We start from the raw sequence: 21,467 nt of genomic DNA, 5'->3' as shown, positions 1-21,467 counted from the left end.
AGCCCCAATTGGACCCACCCTGCCTCCTGCTCCAGAATAGTTGACCTCTTGCTACATCCAATGGGCAGGCCCAAGCCACACAATGTGTGGTCTAACCCTAACCTCGCCCCCTGTGCTTAGTTCAGGATGTTGGGATCAGAGTAAAGCTAGGGACTTAACTGTTTAAAGGCTTATTCTCTTTGATATGGGCAAGGAAATCTGTAACTTCATGGGCTGCTTTCATCCATGAAGGAGGGCAGCCTTAGAAGAAAACTGACATGAGCAGAGGGCAGAGCTGAAAAGCATTAGAGAAAGATAAACAGCACCTCGACCATACAATACTGAACTGTCCTGCCACTGGAGTAATTCAGTTATGTGAGCCAGTAGTTTCTTGTTATCATTTTGAGACAAACTTTTTTACCACAGAAAACATATAATAGTTTAAGACATATATATAAGTAAAAGATGAGAAGTGACAAATGCGATAAAAGAAAATAAGAATAAAATTCTATGGAATTCAGAGAAAGAATACTTGAAAGAAGGAGATTAATAAAGGCTCTATGGAGGTGACATGAGCCGAGCTTTATTTAATCATAACAGTAAATTACCAATTATGCTGTCTAATTATTTCAATCCAGTCCCTAGGCTAGCATTTTTCATTTATTGCTCTAATTTAATCCTCAAAACCTACAAGGTGGTTACTTTTTATGCAATGAGACTAAATTTGCTCTTTCTTCTAAAATAAAACACCTCAATTCTCAGCTGAGCATTTAGCCAGATGCAGTAAAGATTTCATTTTCTAACTTCTCTTGAGGTATAGCTGTAAGACTAAATTCTGACCAAGGAGATTAGGCAGAACTAGGTGGACTTCCAAGTTTTCTTAAAATTAGGGATAGACCTTTCCTTATACTTTCCTCCTTTCTTCTGGTTAGAATGCAAAGATCATGGCAGGAGGCCAAGCCACCAGCCTGGATCATGAGAACTGCACACACTGAGGATGGCAGCCAGCAAAGAGAGAGTCTGGGTTCCCTGATCATGTTGAAAGCCTTCCTGCCCATCCTTGTCTGCTTACCTTGATTCATTTGAGAGCAAACTTCTATCTTGCATAAGCCAGAAATTAATTTTGCATTTTCTTCCAAACACAGTTGATCACTAATATCTCCATTTTCAGAGATGAGGGTAAAAGTTTATCCAGTTATAGCCAGTTTGTCAATCCTTCAAATGCACTTCTAACTCCTTGAGTTCAGGTTCCAACCCTTACTTAGACTGCCTTGAGAAATATACTCAATTTGTACAAAAGTGGGTAGAGTATTCCTCTTATAGACAGCCCAGGATTTTCTATGGTGGCCAGATCTCTAATTTAAAAGAGAGAATGAGTCTGTCCTTTTATTTTATTCCTGAATAGGCACAGTCTCCCTCCACATCCCACATTCTCCCTTTGGAGTCAATAACCAACTCTGCTTCCTTCCCCAGAGGCTACTGTGAAAACTGATTTGGCTCCTTGCTGTCCAAGGTAAACACATACTCAGAACAATCCAAACACCTCTCCTCCATCTAGGAAAGTTACAGAAGTCAGAAGACAGTGAAAGACAGCAACTGCTTAGGCTGTTGCTTGGCATAAATTTCAACTTTGATGCTGTGATTCAGGGACAGACCTTAAATATCAGGGGAGAATGGGGAAGAGCAGGTCAGAGGTTCTGAAATACTCATCAGCAACTCCAGAGCAAAATTCTGAGTGCCTTTTTGCTTTAGATAAGAATTACTACACTATGGTCCAAAGGGTGCTCCTCTAGCAGATTAAGATGTATGTGTATAATTACAATATAGGCTATCCAAATGTACACCAATTCCTCTGAACACTTACTAAACTGAATTACCAAGGTGATTACTAAGGAAGATGCTTCAGGACAACTTGGGAAAACCAACAAACTAAAACAATTACCAACCATGAACTCAGTCTCTCCTGCTTACAAACACGGCCTGCTTACAGGGAAGCTTAGGGGGTTGAGTTCTGTGCTGGAAAAGGCTCTATAAGGATGAAGTCCACTGTATCTGCTCTGGAATATTGCATACATGGGGTCCAAACAAATCCATGTATGTCAGTGTGGATAAAGATTCTGATCCTTTAGCTGACAAGCAACGAAATCATACTTCAGGGCATCCTGGTTTCTGAGGTTAGGAAGCTTGGATTCCTAGTCTTGGTGCATGTATGAGCGTGTGCATGCAAACACACACACACCCCTCAGGGCATGACAGAAGTATATACAGATTCAATAGTCTAGAACTGCACTGTCCAAACAAGGGTGGCCATTAGCCACAGGTGGCTACTGAGCACTTGAAATACAACTAGTCTGAACTGAGAAGGGCTCTAATTGTAAAATACACTCTATCATATGAAAACTACAAAAAAACTATGAAATATCTCAATCTTTCATATTGATTATACATTGAAACAATACTATTTGGATTTAATGAATGTCATTAAAACAAATTTCATTAAAATAAAAAACCTGTCACTTTTTATGTTCATTATGTTGCTACTAGAAAATTATAAATTACATATGTAACTCAACCATTTTCTGTTGGACTAGAAATACTGGATAGTGCTGGTCTAGAAACCTCCATTTACACAGAAGTATTACTCAACTCCTTTGGAAGCAAAAATGTCATGTTATCTAGATGATGGCATAAACTCCCTAGAAAATCTTCAGCTCCCTTTTTTCAGCATACTTGCTATGTACAATATTTCACTGACATTTAATTACCAACTTGCCGGATCACTCACTGTTCCAAAGGGGCTGGGACAAGCCTCCACCCTCACACGAGGCTTCAGAGTACCTCTTCCCAGCCCCTTAACCTGTCTCCACCACCTCACAACTTTTGTGGCCGGCCTCCCAAACCTCAGCTGGCACACCCAACATTCTGTTTCTAGCACCTTCTTCTTTCCTCTACTTGCTACTCATTCTCCCTGGGGAACATCCTTCTCTCTCATGACTTTATCCTTCCTCTCATGACTCATGTGACTTCACATAAATTCAGATGACTCAGAACTCTATTTTTCATCCCCTGTATCTATCAGTTTAAATGTCAAGATACTCTACTTTAAACCAAACCCCCAAAGAAAAAACTATGTACTTTTGAAGAATGAAAGGAAGGACTACAGTTCAGACTCACAACCACCTGAGAAATTCCTAGAATGGCTGGTGTGTACTGGGAAGAATAGGTCAAGACCACATTTTGTGGGGTCTGTTTATTTACAAAAACTGTTAAAATAAAAATTGAGCATATCTAGTTTTATCTCTTTTATTTTTCTATGCTTCCCTCTGAAGAGGGTAGTATGTCCCATGAGAGTGGGCCCAAAATAGCACAAAATTAGGCAAAATTCATTATGAAGAACATAGGTTTTTAATCTGTGACAAATGAATGGATGCAGGTCTGACTCCCTCCAAGTTTAGTTAAGGTTCTGAGGTGAGGGTGTATACATATATAACAATTTGGAGAAGAGAGTCTGTAGCTTTTGTCACATTTCAAAGACTCTATGACCTAAGTAAGTACTGTTATAGGACTTAAAAATGAAACTTGATGAAATCATGAGGTAAATAAAGATTATCTATTTACATGATATTTTAAGATACCAATAATTAATGCTTGTAGTTACTAAGTCCATTACAGTGCACATCTGTTAACTTTGTGTATCTTCACAGTATGATCTTCACCACAACTTGCAAAGTGTAACCAATCAGTGCCTTCTGCTTCATTCTGTTCAGTTTTTCCAATACAGTTTTTCTTCCAGCATAATTTTTTGATAGCGAGTGTATGACTTTGGCTAAAACAAGATAAAGAAATCACAAAATGAATGTCTGCTATGGCCACAAAATATTTTACACAGTGTTAACCTACACATTAATTTAGTTAGTATGCTTTTAATATTAATGTTAACATAAATGAAAATCAAAACCTGAAAACAAAAATGTACAGTTTTAAATACCATCACTAATATTTTAGCAATTTTATTCTAACCCTGAAAACATTTTACTCTACTCACTTAAAACTGTCAGATAAATATCTTACTGACCAAGGATACCACCAAAAAGAGCAAGAACAAAACAATGAATTTCTGTCAAATTTTGTTTTAATGATTAGTAAAATGATATTAATTGACTGGCTATTAAAATCAGTTTTTTGGATAATATTACTAAATATGTTTCATTTTTTAAGAATTCCAACTTTGCAACATATTCTGGGTTATTTAATTCTTTTGACATCCCTGTGACATGGATGGACTCTTACATTTTTACTGCTGGGTAAGGAAAAATAGTAAAAGATTTAATAAACTGCCCAGTGAAAGAACCCTGGTCTCCAATGTGACTTTTAACTGCATGACCTTGGGCAAGACTCTCATATTAATGTGTCCCTCACCACCACCCCCACTGGCAGACCTAGCATGCCACCAAATATAGATTGTTAACAAATTCCTATGTAAATATAATATCCTTTATAAATTAACCTGCAAATTAGAATTCCAAACCAAAAAGGAATAAAGCGGAAACCACATGTAGGTTTTAAGGCGGTGAAGACCGAAAACAATGACAGAGCACACAAATTGTACTTTCAGATGCTGAGAGTCCCTGTTACCAGAGGCACTCTCAGAATAAAAAGGTAAGAATGAAGTATAACCTTGAGATAATGAAAGATTTTAAAAGTCAGCATGTTAGAACCTATGCAACATAGTGACTGTAAGCACTTGGAAGTGGCCACTTTGGGAGGATACACACATCTCAACAATGCTGCTGAGCCTCAGTGTCTCCTGAAATTTTTCTAAAAGATATGCTTCCCATTATGCAGGCTATGATTTGAGTACTCTCAGTGACAGCATATCTTCCTTTGAAGGGGAATGTGATTACTGAAAGCAGTCAAGAGTCATTTGGAGAAGAGCTTTATAAATAAAATCAATGCTGAGCTTGAAAAAAAAAGCAATAGAATACAGTAACAAACGGTATTACAATTTGGTTTTCTTGTATCACTAGTAAGCTAGTTCTGAACACAGTTCCTAAAGAGAAGTTCTAAAAATATTTGAAGTAACAGCAACATTACTGGAATCTCATTTGTTACTGATAACAAAGATTAAAAGTTCTCCATTTCACTAGAAGAATGATTTGCAGTAGTGACATCACTGAAACAAATATATATATAGTATATTGCTTCCCAGGGGAGTTACTTACAGGAACAATACTTTTCTGGCTATATAAACTTTAAGATGGTGTGTATCTTGTCTTTTTTTTTTCTTGGCATGATAATAAATCTAGCATGATAATACATCACATTTAGAACACAGTTTTGGGAGGGAGACAATATAAAAGGCAATAAAAGGCAGTGTTTGTATTACCTTTGCATCTCATTACTAGCAAAAACTTTCATTTAAAAGGTACTTGAAATTTGGTAAGTAGAATATTAGCAGTCCACATAACATATATGTGTTAAGTCAGGAATTAGTTCTTACAAATCCAAAGTCACCATAATGACTTAAAAAAAATCGTAAAATAACAAACTCAAATTCTGTATGTGTCCCTTTCTCACGCTTTCCAAGGGGCTTCAGTCAGCACCCTACACTTGGGCCACAGAGGTGGTCTGTGTAACAGGTAGAGGCAGAGTGAGGACCATGGACAGGGCAAGTTGAAAGTAAGGGAAAAGGAAGGGAGAGGAGTCCAGAGAATTTAAAATGCCTGGAATGTGGAATTTCACAGGAGTACTACCTTATTCTATAATGAGCACTAACATGCTTTGCCAATAAGAAGATAAACTATCCTAGATGAAATATCTTGTAAAAGACAGGTGCTCATAAGTCTCTCTCCATCAAGCCAATCACTTTCATCATGATATTGGCATTTGGAATTGTACCTGAAATTATATTTTGAGCAGTTCAGATATAAGAAGGTTGAAGAACCCCAAGAAAATCTGACAGAATGATGTTACTGATTTTTTTTTTAAATTCTGACATTTTTAAAGAGTAAAATTTTTACATAATAAAAAAGAATTTTAAAAACTTATTAAAAAATGATCCTTGCTGTCTGTCTAGGTGGGTGGGGAGGAGGTTGTAAATGGCAGGTGCGTTAAGCCAGCCCAGATGGCAAAGGTCAGTGCCAAGGGTATGAGGCTCAAGGAGCGCTTTCTGCACTTGAAGGCAGTCATGTGGTTTTGAGACAGTTTGTTCCATTACAGGATGTGAGCTGAAGGGTGCAGCAATCAAAACACTATTTATAATATTCCAAAATATCACCAACATTTTGAATTATATTTTAAGAACCTACTGATGTCAAATTCTAAAACACATCATTATGAAAATCACTTTCATCTCAAATGTGTCCTCTGTAAAGACAATATGCAAACAAGCAGTCTGGTCACGTAAACTTTAAAAATTTAACTAAGTGCAATAGAGTATCAAAAATCAATTTCAACAAACTACCCCAAAATCTAGAGGTACCACTTAGTGGTCAGCACCATGAAGAGAAATTTGTGTTCCTCCCCAAGCAATGTGGCATAAAATATGCCACTATAGATAAATATTGTATGATCTCAGTTATATATGCAATCTAAACACAAACACACAAACTCACAGAAGAAGAGTTCAGACTTGTAGTCACCAGAGACAGCGTTGGGGGAGGTGGAGTTGAAGGGAAGGGGTCAAAAGCCAGTTACAAGATAAATAAGTACTGGCGATGTAATGTGCAGCATGATGACCATAGTTAACACTGCTATATGATACACAGAGAATTTGTTAGGAGAGTTAAATCCTGAGATCTTCATCACAAGAAGAATTTTTTTTCCTTTGTTCTTTTATGTATATGAGAAAGCAGATGTTAACTGACCCTATTGTGGTAATCATTTCATAATTTATGTAACTCAAACCATCATGCAGTATGCCTTAAACTTACAGTGTTATATGCCAATTACTTCTCCATAAAACCAGAGGGAAAAAAATTGCTGCTAACGACTCCATGCTTTCTACCTAATCTGATATTAGCAAAAATAGGAAGAAAATACCTTTGATTTGTTTCTACACAGTGGGTCCAGTCATTTATTTCTGGAACTTGATCAGTCTTTTTCCAGGTGTATAAACAAATCTTTCCACACTCTAATCCTACTGCAACAATGTACCTGTTTTTAAGGAGGAGGGGAAGATAGTTATTAATTTAACATGAATTTCTGTCATCCACCATTACCCAACTGTCCCTGGCTTACAGACTATTTGAAAGTGCCATGCCCCTGTGCCCTCACAGGGATGGCTCCCCATTGACGGTACACACAGCTCTACCTCTGTCCTCTTCCAGCAAAGCTCATGAGCCCACGTTTCCCTGGCTGGCTGTCAGGCCCCTCATTCTACCAAAGACACTTGTTACACAGAAAGCCACCCAGTCCTAAATTTGGTGAAATAAGAACCTTTGAGCCACACTTCCAATCTCTATTTCAACACTCTGAACATCACCAAGTTCTACCAATTTAACATAAGCATTTTGAAAAAAAGAACAACTTGGAAGCTAAGAAAACCCATGAATGAAGGTGTAGGAGGGCTACATATTGAGAAACCAAGTGGTCTTCTTATAGGAAACATAAAACCAAGCCCCACCCAGAGACTGACCATTGGGAAAGGTTAAGCACCGGACAGACACTGACAGCTGTCACAGCTCCACCCACGTCCAGGACGGAGGAGCAGGGGCCAATGCTGTGCTCAATGGATTCTTCACTGGAGTCACACTCACCCCAGACAACGACCTAAAAGACAGATCAAACTCAGTAAAGCTTTCTAGCAATGCATTAGAAAGTATCAGTGGCATAGATAACACAAAATATTCACTCTCACATTTTAAAAAAATGCACCATTTACAATTGTATATGATGTTTCAGGACTTTTGAGTATTTCAAGCATCAGAGAGATAACACAGTGTAGCAGACACAAGTTTCTGTGACCTCAGTTACCTAAGTGCGCTGGGCCAAGGATAGATGCCCCTGCCCAGAGACCAGGGGGAGTCTAGCATGCCCTGTACACTCAGGAAACCAGCTCAGATCCAGTGAGATACTATGTGTCATGTCCTCAGTGAAGTGCTCATGCACCTCCCCAAAAGTTTTGAGAAAATGTATGGGAATCAACCAAGTCCCTGGCTCTTCCTCTACTCACCAACTGCTCAAGGAATCAACTCGGCTGTCAGGAGGACCTAACCTTGATGAGACCCCACATAAGAATGAGGTTTCCCTGGAAGCTCAGGCCTCAAAGGAGTGTTATTGATCACAAAAATATGGAGAGGAAAATGAAGTGGACAACTTTGAAATGAAGTGGGCAATAGGGAAATGGAGGACCCAAACAAGATTCCGAGCAGAGGCTGGGCTCTGTCTAAGCACAAGCACAGGGTGTTTCTGGGGACGTGTGGTGGATGATGCTTTGTCTGTTTCAGCCCTGACACATCCTCAAGAGCCACAGCTGGATCACTGGCTCCTGGTCGTGACTGCGGAGGACAAAGCAGTCCTGCTGCCTCAGTAGCTAGTGGAGTGCAGGCAAATAAACACGGAGTATGAAATGAAAAGGAAAACAAACAGGAAGAAGTGAAGAAGTGAAAAGAGTCTTAGAGGCTCACATTTCAGTGTTTCACTGAGTAACAACATGCCCATACTAGCTCTCTGCTTCAGTAATTTGTATCATAACTACGACTTAAGAGCACAGGGAGAGGAAATGCTCAATTGCCTCACCACCTCTGGTCTACTGAAATGGCAGAAAAAGGAAAGGACATTTTAAAGAGCTTGAAAACAGAAGGAAGCCTAGAGGCCTCCCAGAGAATAGGGGTGAGGGTCATGGTCAAGAACCTACTGCTAGCTATCTTGTATTGATTTTTTCAAAGCTTGGGATGGACACACACACACACACACACACACACACACACACACACCTTCATCTACTGAACAAAAAGGAAATAATCTTTCACTATAGAAGAAAATGTTCAATTTGTAAAAGTATGAAAAAGAAAAGTTAAAACTGTTTCTGCTTATGCCCCTCCACCCACTCCTGCTCTCCTAGACTGTTTAAGTCTTGATCCATTTCATTTACTGCTTTCTCCCATTGTGACCATCTGATGAAAGTCATGTGTCTGAAAGGTCTTCTTTTCATATTTGATATATCAGAGAAATATATTTATAGAATTTAAAAAGAAAAGACTGTATTAATCTATGAATATGAAAAACACAGAATAGAATATATACATTGATTTTTAAAAGTTATATCAGAAAGTCAGGATTTTGTGTTTTCTATCCAAACATACCTGTTAGAATATTATTTTACATTTGAAAAAATAATTAAGTTGAAAAATTACCTTTTTGTCTCGACTCCCAGTGAAGAAATACTTGCTATCAGGACTCCAGTCACAAGACCAAATAATCCTACTGTGCACAGCAGTGACTTTGTTGGTGAAGGCAAAGAGACTGAAGACTGGATCTGAAAGAAACACATACTCATTACTCACAAAGCAGACAAAGTGGGTTTTTTTTCAACTGTTAGAAAACTATGTTTAAGGGTCATTTACATCATGTAATTTAGTAATCAAATTATATATGCTGACTTTTGCAACAGACCAAGACTAGGCAGCTGACCTCTTGCCAGAAGGCTGTGGGCATAGTTATCTTCCTAGTAGGTAATGCTTTTATATTGATTAGTCACTCTCTAGTTGATGACAAACATCTTCCATGCATTTAATTAAAAGTTCAATTTATGTCTATAAGAAGTCTGAAGTAATTTGCCTTACTCAGGAAGCAGCCAGATTTGTGTATTCAACTATGGGAAAAAGAATAAAGCACCCTTAAATAATGTTAAAAAAAAACTTAAAAAAAAAAATCTTTTCCCTTGTAAGATTTAAATGTAGGGTAACTTCTAGCCCTTATGTAAAGTAAACCTAAAACACATAACTCATTGTGAAGAGGGAAAAAGAATGTATCTATTAATCCATATCTGTAAAGATACAATAAATTCATGGATATGTTATTGACTTTTAAGTTTTTAAAAAGTAAAGGCTGCATGTTAGGAAATCATTAGTTGCAAAAGAAGTTAGTCTGTTCTAACACATACTGCTCATTATCATATGTCACAGTTCCTGGTATTCTCTAAAATACAAGAAACAAGGGGACTAGAAATACTGAAAAATCAAACTATGTATAGGTTATATCAATGGGAAAATTAAAAATAGGATTAAACAACATAAGTTTTTTTTCTTTGTCAACACTTGTCTTTTATTATTTTTTTATAACAGTCATCCTAAAAGGGGTGAGGTAATGCCTCATTGTGGTTTTTTTTTTTAAATGAAAAATTTTAGTGAGGAAGCATATCTTTTTTTTTTTTTTGAGATGGCATCTCTCATATTTATTGATTATATGGTTGTTAACAACAATAAAATTCTGTATAGGGGACTCAATGCACAATCATTAATCAACCCCAAGCCTAGTTCTCAACAGTCTCCAATCTTCTGAAGCATAATGAACAAATTCTTACATGGTGAACAAGTTCTTACATAGTGAGTAAGTTCTTACATGGTGAACAGTGCAAGGGCAGTCATCACAGAAACTTTCGGTTTTGATCACGCATCATGTGACAATCAGGTCAATTATGATTATTTGTTGATTTTTATACTTGATTTATATGTGAATCCCCCATTTCTCCCTTATTATTATTATTATTATTATTTTTAACAAAATGCTGAAGTGATAGGTAGATGCAAGATAAAGGTAGAAAACATAGTTTAGTGCAACATAAAGATACTTTAAACACTCTCTAGGTTTTACTCAAAGAAACTGGGGGAATAGGAATAAACCACTGTTTTGCAATAACATAAAGCTTTTCTTTCCTTTTCTTTCTTCTTGACTTATGCTAGGCTCAGAGTAGGATGCAGGTATACATGTCACCATCTTGCCCAGAGGTCATGTTATTCACAACAGATACCTAAATCACCCTTTCCAATTACCAAAGTGATCAGAGGTAGGTAGGAAAGGGGTAAAGATAATGGTCCTTCTAAGTTTCATAATTTAAATGTCTCTTCATTATGCCTGTCCCATAAGATCCTAGTTCAGAATATGCCATCCATTTGGTCTTATGGCTTTCTGTAACCATCTGCAAAATCTACATTTTCTAGATAGATTTTTGTTTCTTTAACTGAAATGTCTGAGCATCCTGACTATATAATCACAATGTCAATCCAGAGATCCCCTAGATTTAATCTTCCAAAGTCCAGTCTTCCTCAGTTATAACAGAACTTTGAAAGACTTCACAAGTGAGATTGCCCTTCACCCTGTTATACTTTCTATTTTTCTTCAACCAATAGCTGTTCCAGGTGAATAAAATGGACATAACTGTTTCACTAAAAATCTTCCCAATCACTGTTTTACCTAACTCAGGTGAGACTGTGTCCTGCCTTCTCCACAGTGACCAGGTTCGATCTCTGGAAACAGCTAGTAAAAACCTGTCATTAGGTGAGAAAGCCATCTGTGTGACAGTCAAACTGTGGAAAACTAAATTCTGCACTTGCTTCCAAGATGTAGTGTTCCAAAGAATGATAGCTGCATGCTCTTTCTTAGCTGCCTGTAGGACAAAGATGAAACAGTGAAGCAATATAAGTAGAAATAAACCAAAAAGAAAACATTTTTAAAAATAACACATTGCTTAAATATTGGCACTCCAAAATATGAAATATCTATCTGATCCCTGAAAAACAAAATGAATCAGAGTGGGAAAAAAGGAAGAGAAAAAAATCATTGAACTCAATAACAACTTCAAGCTAAATACAAGTATAACTAAGTTGAGTCCCCAAAAAGAATGAGAAGAAAAAATACTTAAAAAGATGATGGCTGAAACTCTTCCAAATCTGATGAAAATGATAAACTTACAGATTCATGAAGTTCAATATAACCCAAAGGCAAGAAACATGAAGAAAACTATACCAACAATAATCAAATTGTATAAAACCAGCAATAAATATAAAACTGCAGTTGGAGGGGGAAAACCCATTACTACGTAACAAAGAAACATTACAGCCTGCTCATCAGAAATGAATTTAGTTAAAGAAGAAAATGGAGTAACCTCTTTAATGTGCTGAAAGGAAAACCATTAATTCTTTACCCATCACAAATGTCTTTCAAAAACGAAGGAGAAAATGATTTTCTCAGACAGACAAAAACTGAAAAAACTCTTGACCAGCAGAATTGACTTACAAGGAATTCTAAGGTATTTAGGCAGAAGGAAAATGCTATCTGATGGAATTTTTTTTATTACATCTTTTAAAATCATAAGTACTCAAAGCAAAAATAATAACAATGTGTTGTGAGATTTTCATGAACTAAAATGTAAACAACAATACTACAAAGTAGGGGAAAATGAAAGGGTAAGTAAGGGCCAAGGGCAAGCTGCCCCAAGATGTACCACTTTAGCAAGTAGATCTGTCAGAACTGAAAACAAGCAAGGCCCAAAAGACTCAGAAAGACACTTTGACCTTCTCCCACCTCTAACTGCATAAGAAGAATTCAGAGAGGCAACTGCTGCAGAAAGCGAACTATCACTATAGATAACTACATTATAATAGGAACCAGGGCTGGTAGACAGGGAGGAAAGTCGAAAAGTCTATTAAAATTCCTCTCTGAATCCCATTATTTCTGTGTGGTCCATCAAGCATTTATTCACCAAACACTTACTTTTCCATATTCCTGTGAATTGTCTTCCTTCCTAATCCCCTTCACCTTAGTTCAGGGTTAATATACATACTTCATTGTTCCTAACTGCTTTTGAAATCTCATGTCTACAGGTTGTCCTTACATGTCTAATTAAACTTTGTTTTTTATTACTGTTAGTGTGTCTCCTAACAATTTGATTCTTAGAACAGCTAAAAGAACCTTAAAGGATAGAGGAAAGTTCTTCTTCCCCCAAAAAAGCATACTCTGTAAAGTTCCTAAATTGTACATGAAATAATGAAGTATTACTTGAAGGTAAATTATGGTAAATTGAAGATGTATATGACAGAATATAAAACAACCAATAAAACAACATAACAAAGAGTTTGACCTACCAAACCGAAGAAATAAAATGCAATCATAAAAAGTAATTAATCCAAAATAAATAAAACAGAATAGAAGGATCAAATCAAAAACAAATAGCAAAATGACAGATATAAATCCAACCATATTAATTGTTACATTAAATGCAAATGGTCTAATAAATACCCCTATTAAAATAAAAGATTATCAAGATGAGTAAAAAAGAAGGACCTAACTACAGGTACACCTTGGATATTGCTGATTCAGTTCCAGACCACTCCAATAAAGCAAGTTGTGGTTTCCCAGTGCAGATAGAAGTTATGTTTACACTATACTGTGGTCTATTAAGCATGCAACAGCATTATGTCTAAAAAAAAAATCCATGTACATTACCTTAATTTAAAATACTTTATTGCTTAAAAAATAGCTAACCATCATCTGAGCTTTCAGTGAGTCATAATCTTTTTGTTCTTGGCTGCTGACTGACCAGGGTAACAGCTACTGAAGGCTGAAATGGCTGTGGCAATTTCTTTAAGGAAGACAACAAGGTTTGCTACACTAACTAAACAATTTCTCTATAGTATGCAATGCTGCTTGGTAGCATTTTACCTCTATCTTAGAACTCCTTTACTCCTTTCAAAACTGGGGTCGACCCTCTCAAACACTGCCACTACTTTATCAATGCAGCGTTATGGAATATTCTAAATCCTCCCATTTAGAATGAAATAAAATTTCATTTCAGTATCTTCTCAGCATTCTTGCCAGGATTAGTTTCCATATCAAGAAACCACTTTCTAGGAGGCAGAGCCAAGATGGCGGCATGAGTAGGACAGTGGGAGTCTCCTCCCAAAAATATATATATATTTGAAAATACAACAAATACAACTATCCCTAAAAGAGAGACCAGAAGATACAGGACAACAGCCAGACTACATCTACACCCGCGAGAACCCAGCACCTCACGAAGGGGGTAAGATACAAGCCCCAGCATGGAGGGACCCAAGCGCCCCTCACCCCAGCTCCCAGCGGGAGGAGAGGAGCTGGGGCGGGGAGGGAGAGGGAGCCCAAGACTGCTAAATAGTCAGACCTAGCCATCCTCACCAAGAGGGCAGACACACAGTGCAACGAGCACAGGAAACTAGTGAAACAGGACAGTAAAACCTGCGAGCGGGTCCCTGCAGCCAGTGCCCCTGGGACGAAGAAAAGCGAGTGCTTTTTGAAAGTCTTAAAGGGACAGGGACCCTACAGCTGGATGGAAATGTCCCGGGACACTTAGCCCAGCAGTTGGGAATCCTGGGGAACTCCGGGGGCCCTAACCCCCTGGGCAGCAGCTCTGAGAACCCTCACAGAGATAAACAGCTCCCCGCCCATCCCCCTCCGCCGCGGCTGCACCATAGCAGAGCAGCACCCTGCAGCTGGCCATGCCCACAGCAAGGGAGCTTCCTCCATAGAAGCCAGGCAAGAAACAGAAACCCAGTCTACGTGCAACTGCCCAACACAAGCCACTGGGAGTTGCCATTGTCCCAGTAAAGAAAGACCAGGAGCAAGTGGAAAGGGTCTTGTCTCTCCCAGCTGACAGATGAGTCAACAGCATACCATTGCATCTATCAACACGAAAAGGCAGAAAAATTTGATCCAGACCACACTAACCCAGACATCTTCCACATCCTCCCCTGAGAAGGAATCTGGGGAGATAGATTTAACCAATCTTCCTGAAAAAAAATTCAAAACAAAAGTCATAACCATGCTGATGGAACTGCAGAGGAATATGCAAGAACTAAGGAGGGAGAATACAGAAATAAAACAAGCTCTGGAAGGACTTCAAAGCAGAATGGACGAGATGCAAGAGACCATTAATGGACTAGAAAACAGAGAACAGGAACGCAGAGAAGTTGATGCAGAGAGAGATTAAAGAATCTCCAGGAATGAAAGAATATTAAGAGAACTGTGTGACCAATCAAAACGGAACAATATTCACATTATAGGAGTACCAGAAGGAGAAAAGAGAGAAAAAGGGATAGAAAGTGTCCTTGAAGAAATAATTGCTGAAAACTTCCCCAAACTGGGGGAGGATATGGCCTCTCAGACCACAGATGCACACAGAACTCCAATGACAAGGGACCCAAGGAGGGCAACACCAAGACACATAATAATTAAGATGGCAAAGATCAAAGACAAAGAAAGAGTATTAAAGGCAGTCAGAGAGAAAAAAAAAGGTCACCTACAAAGGAAAACCCATCAGGCTATCATCAGACTTCTCAACAGAAACCTTACAGGCCAGAAGAGAATGGCATGATATACTTAATGCAATAAAACAGAAGGGCCTTGAACCAAGGATACTGTATCCAGAACGATTATCATTTAAATATGAAGGAGGGATTAAACAATTCCCAGACAAGCAAAAGTTGAGGGAATTAGCCTCCCACAAACCACCTTTACAGGGTATCTTAGCGGGACTGCTCTAGATGGGAGCACTACTAAAAAGAGCACAGAACAAAACACCCAACATATGAAGAAGGGAGGAGGAGGAAAAAGAAGGGAAAGAAATAATCATCAGATTGTGTTTATAACAGTTCAGTTCAATAAGCGAGTTAAGTCAGACAGGAAGGTAGTAAACAAGCTAACCTTGAACCTTTGGTAACCACGAATATAAACCCTGCAATGGCAATAAGTACATATCTTTCAATAATCACCCTAAATGTAAATGGACTAAATGCACCAAGCAAAAGACACAGAGTAATAGAATGGATAAAAAAGCAAGACCCATCTATATGCTGCTTACAAGAGACTCACCTCAAACCCAAAGACATGCACAGAATAAAAGTCAAGGGATGGAGAAAGATATTTCATGCAAACAACAGGGAGAAAAAAGCAGGTGTTGCAATACTAGTATCAGACAAAATAGACTTCAAAACAAAGAAAGTAACAAGAGATAAAGAAGGACATTACATAATGATAAAGGGCTCAGTCCAACAAGAGGATATAACCATTATAAATATATATGCACCCAATACGGAGCACCAATATATGTGAAACAAATACTAACAGAATTAAAGGAGAAAATAGAATGCAATGCATTCATTTTGGGAGACTTCAACACACCACTCACTCCAAAGGACAGATCTACCAGACAGAAAATAAGTAAGGACACAGAGGCACTGAACAACACACCAGAACAGATGGACCTAACAGACATCTATAGGACTCTACACCCAAAAGCAACAGGATACACATTCTTCTCAAGTGCACATGGAACATTCTCCAGAAAAGACCACATACTAGGCCACAAAAAGAGCCTCAGTAAATTCCAAAAGAATGAAATCCTACCAACCAACTTTTCAGACCACAAAGGTACAAAACTAGGAATAAATTGTACAAAGAAAGCAAAAAGGCTCACAAACACATGGAGGCTTAACAACATGCTCCTAAATAATCAATGGATCAATGACCAAATTAAAATGGAGATCCATCAATATATGGAAACAGATGACAACAACACAAAGCCCCAACTACTGTGGGATGCAGCGAAGCAGTCTAAAGAGGAAAGTATACAGCAATCCAGGCATATTTAAAGAAGGAAGAACAATCCCAAATGAATAGTCTAATGTCACATTTATCAAAATTGGAAAAAGAAGAACAAATGAGGCCTAAGGTCAGCACATGGAGGGACATAATAAAGATCAGAGAAGAAATAAATAAAATTGAGAAGAATAAAACAATAGAAAAAATCAATGAAACCAAGAGCTGGTTCTTCGAGAAAATAAACAAAATAGATAAGCCTGTAGCCAGACTTATTAAAAGAAAAACAGAATCAACACACATCAACAGAATCAGAAACGAGAAATGAAAAATCACGACGGACCCCACAGAAATACAAAGAATTATTAGAGAATACTATGAAAACCTATATGCTAACAAGCTGGAAAACCTAGGAGAAATGGACTACTTCCTAGAAAAATGCAACCTTCCAAGACCGATGCAGAAAGAAACTGAAAATCTAAACAGACCAATTACCAGTAACAAAATTGAAGCGGTAATAAAAAAACTACCCAAGAACAAAACCCCCAGGGCCAGATGGATTTACCTCAGAATTTTATCAGACATTTAGAGAAGACATAATACCTATTCCCCTTAAAGTTTTCAGAAAATAGAAGAGGAGGGAATACATCCAAACTCATTCTATGAAGCCAGCATCACTCTAATCCCAAAACTGGGCAAAGACACCACAAGAAAAGAAAATTACAGACCAATATCCCTGATGAACTTAGATGCAAAATTACTCAACAGAATATTAGCAAACCAAATTAAAAATTACATCAAGAGGATCATACACCATGATCAACTAGGATTCATCTCAGATATGCAAGGATGGTACAACATTCGAATATCAATCAGCTTCATCCACAACATCAACAAAAAGGACAAAAACCACATGATCATCTCCACAGATGCTGAAAAAGCATATGACAAAATTCAACATCCATTCATAATAAAAATGTTCAACAAAATGGGTATAGAGGGCAAGTACCTCAATATAATAAAGACCATATATGACAAACCCACAGCCAACATCATACTTAACAGTGAGAAGCTGAAAGCTTTTGTCCTAAGATCAGGAACAAGACAGAGATGCTAACTACTATACAATTCAACATAGTACAGGAGATCCTAGCCAAGGCAATCAGACAAAACAGAGAAATAAAAGGCATCCAGATTGGTAAGGAAGAAGTCAAACTGTCACTCTTTGCAGATGACATGATATTGTACATAAAAAACCCTAAAGAATCCACTCCAAAACTACTAAAACTAATATCTGAATTCAGCAAAGTTGCAGGATACAAAATTAATACACAGAAATCTGTTGCATTCCTATATACAAACAATGAACTAGCAGAAAGAGAAATCAGGAAAACAATTTCATTCACAATTGCATTAAAAAGAATAAAATACCTAGGAATAAACCTAAACAAGTAAGAGAAAGACCTATACCCTGAATACTACTAGATACTCTTAAGAGGAATAAAAGAGGACACAAACAGGTGGAAATTCATCTCATGCTCTTCAGTAAGAAGAATTAATATTGTCAAAATGGCCATCCTGCCTAAAGCAATCTACAGATTCAATGCAATCCCTATCCAAATACTGACAGCATTCTTCAATGAACTGGAACATATAGTTCTAAAATTCATATGGAAACACAAAAGACCCCGAGTAGCCAAAGCAATCCTGAGAAGAAAGAATAAAGCAGGGGGCATCTCCCTTCCCAACTTCAAGCTCTACTACAAAGCCACAGTAATCAAGACAATTTGGTCCTGGCACAAGAACAGACCCACAGAACAGTGGAACAGAATGGAGAGTCCAGATATGAACCCAAGCATATATGGTAAATTAATATACGATAAAGGAGCCATGGATATACAATAGGAATATCACAGCCTCTTCAACAGCTGGTGTTGGGAAAACCGGACAACTACATGTAAGAGAATCAAACTGGATTACTGTCTAACTCCACACACAAAAGTAAACTTGAAATGGATCAAAGACCTGAATGTAAGTCATGAAGCATAAAACTCTTAGAAAAAAATATAGAGTAAAATCTCTTGGACATAAACGTGAGCAACTTCTTCATGAACATATCTCCCTGGACAAGGGAAACAAAAGCAAAAATGAACAAATGGGACTATATCAAGCTGAAAAACTTTTGTACAGCAAAGGATACCATCAATAGAACAAAAAGGCATCCTACAATATGGGAGAATATATTCATAAATGACAGATCCTATAAAGGGTTGACATCCAAAATATATAAAGTGCTCGTGCACCTTAACAAAGAAAAAGCAAATAATTCAATTACAAAATGGGCAGAGGAGCTGAACAGACAGTTCTCCAAAGAAGAAATTCAGATCGCCAACAGACACATGAGAAGATGTTCCACATCGCTAATCATCAAAGAAATGCTAATTAAAACCACAGTGAGATATCACCTCACACCAGTTAGGATGGCCAACATCCAAAAGACAAACAACAAATGTTGGCAAGGATGTGGAGAAAGGGGAACCCTCCTATGCTGCTGGTGGGAATGTAAATTAGTTCAACCATTGTGGAAAGCAGTATGGAGGTTTCTCAAAAAGCTCAAAATAGAAATACCATTTGACCCAGGAATCCCACTCCTAGGAATTTACCCTAAGAATGCAGGGGCCCAGTTTGAAAAAGATATATACACTCCTATGTTTATGGCAGCACTATTTACAATAGCCAAGAAATGGAAGCAACCTAAGTGTTCATTAGTAAATGAATGGACAAAGAAGATGTGGTACATACACACAATGGAATGTTATTCAGCCATAAGAAGAAAACAAATCCTACCATTTGCTACAACATGGATAGAGCTAGAGGGTATTATGCTCAGTGAAATAACCCAGGCAGAGAAATACAAGTATCAAATGATTTCACTCATCTGTGGAGTATAAGAACAAAGAAAAAACTGAAGGAGCAAAACAGCAGCACACTCACAGAACCCAAGAATGGACTAACAGTTACCAAAGGGAAAGGGACTGGGGAGGATGGGTGGGAAAGGAAGGAAGGGGGTGGGGGGGAAAGGGGGCATTACGATTATCACACATAATGTAGGGTTGTGGGGCACAGAGAAGGCAGTACAACACATAGAAGACAAGTAGTGATTCTATAGCATCTTACTATGCTGATGGACAGAGACTGTAATGGGGTATGTGGTGGGGAGTCAATAAAGGGGGGAGTCTAGTAACCATAATGTTGCTCATGTATTTGTACATTAATGATAATACAATAAAAAATCAATAAAATAAAATAAAATAATTAAAATCCTGCATAAATCCCATAATGCTTCCCCTCATCAAAATAAAATAAGGTCTGAGATAGAAGGCTGAAATTGCTAGTAGCAAAAATAAGTGTTATCACCAGAGTTTTCTCAGATATTAAAAGGATCATAAAGGAATATGATGAATAACTTTATGCCAATAAATCTGACAACTCAGGAATAGGGTCAAATTTTCTGATAGATACAAATACCAAAGCATACTCAAGAAAAGCTGGATAACCTAAATAGTCCTGTATGTATTAAAGAAATTATATTTGTAGTTAAAAACCTTCCAACAAAGAATACTTCAGTATCAGAGGCTTCACTAGGGAACTCTACCAAACATTAAAAAAAGAAATTATAGAAGAAATGCTTCTATGAGTCTAGCATTACTGATACCAAAACCAGATGAAGCCATTATAAGAAAACTACACAGCAAAATGTTTCATGTACTATATATAAAAGTTTTAAACAAAACATAAAGCAAATTCAATCCAACATTATACAAAAAGATAATATATCCTAAGCAGGGAGATTTGGTTCCACAAATGCAAAGCTGGATTATCATTTGAAAAATTGATTGGTGTAATTCACCATATTAATAAATTAAAAAGGGAAAACCGTATGATCACATCAATTGATGAGGAAAATTTTAGTAACACACTGCAACATCTATTCCTGATAAAAACTCTTTGCAAAGCAGGAATTGTAATTACCTACATGGCATGTATCTGCTAGTTATATCTAGTGGAAATAACTTTTTCAAAATTTAGTAATAAGAAAACACTGCAATAAAGAAATGGACAAAAGATCTGAACAGATTTCATCAAAGAAGATACAGAAAGAAAATAAGCACACGAAAAGATGTTCGGCATCATTAGTCGTTAGAGAAATACCAATTACAACCGCAATGAAATATTACATACCTATTAGAATGGCTAAAAAGACTGACCATACCAACTGTTCGTGAGGGTATAAAGCAACTAGAACTCTGATACACAGCTGATGGGATTGTAAGATGGTACAACCACTCTGGAAAATAGTTTGGCAGTGTCTTAAAAATTTAAATATACATCTACCATATCATCTAGCAATTCCACACATAGACCTTTACTCAAGAGAAATGACAGCATATATCCATGCAAGGACTATATACAAATATTCAAAACTGCCTTACTGGTAAGAGCCAAAACTGGAAATAACTGGAATGCCCATTAATAAGTGAATGGATCAACAAACTGCGATATCTGTAAAAGGGAAAACTCAGCAAAAAAAAAAAAACAAAACTAAACAACATGGACGAATCCCAAATTATGCTGAATGAAAGAAGCCAGGCAGAAAAATAAGAGCATATTGTAAGATTCCACTTACATAAAATTACAAAAAATTCAAAGTATTCCATCAGGACAAAAAGCATATTAATGGTTTCCTAGTAATGGAGGCAGGACAGGGTAAGGAGGAATTACCAAGGGACAGAGGAAATTCTGAGGATTGATGGATATGTTCATTATCTTGATTGTGCTTATAAATACACACAGGTAAAAAGCAAGCCAAAACTTATCAAATTGTTTATTTTCAACATGCAACTTACAGTATGCTA

General features: G+C 37.3%; 2 protein-coding genes across 3 annotated transcripts in view; one reads left to right on the top strand and one right to left on the bottom strand.

Moving 5' to 3' along the window:
- The window catches only part of SLC39A6 (solute carrier family 39 member 6), a 91,528-nt gene that overhangs the window by 6,745 nt on the left and 63,316 nt on the right, over positions 1-21,467 (top strand). The gene's annotated exons all lie outside the window — the stretch shown is intronic.
- Positions 3,267-21,467, bottom strand: part of ELP2 (elongator acetyltransferase complex subunit 2) — a 55,718-nt gene continuing 37,517 nt past the window's right edge. Inside the window, exons 18-22 of one of the 2 annotated variants that reach the window (XM_037017378.2) lie at positions 11,395-11,587; positions 9,336-9,457; positions 7,616-7,749; positions 7,021-7,134; positions 3,267-3,805 (exon numbers count right to left, since the gene is read on the bottom strand). In XM_037017378.2, the coding sequence (XP_036873273.2) occupies positions 3,646-3,805; positions 7,021-7,134; positions 7,616-7,749; positions 9,336-9,457; positions 11,395-11,587 (723 nt within the window). In that variant the 3' untranslated portion in view covers positions 3,267-3,645. The remainder of the gene's footprint in view (positions 3,806-7,020; positions 7,135-7,615; positions 7,750-9,335; positions 9,458-11,394; positions 11,588-21,467) is intronic. The other variant, XR_012121198.1, reaches the window with a different exon arrangement.

This window comes from Manis javanica, chromosome 9 (assembly GCF_040802235.1).
Source record: "Manis javanica isolate MJ-LG chromosome 9, MJ_LKY, whole genome shotgun sequence".
NCBI classification, from domain to species: domain Eukaryota; kingdom Metazoa; phylum Chordata; class Mammalia; order Pholidota; family Manidae; genus Manis; species Manis javanica.
The sequence above is the reverse complement of the archived record's forward strand: the minus strand, read 5'-3'. Positions and strand labels throughout refer to the sequence as shown.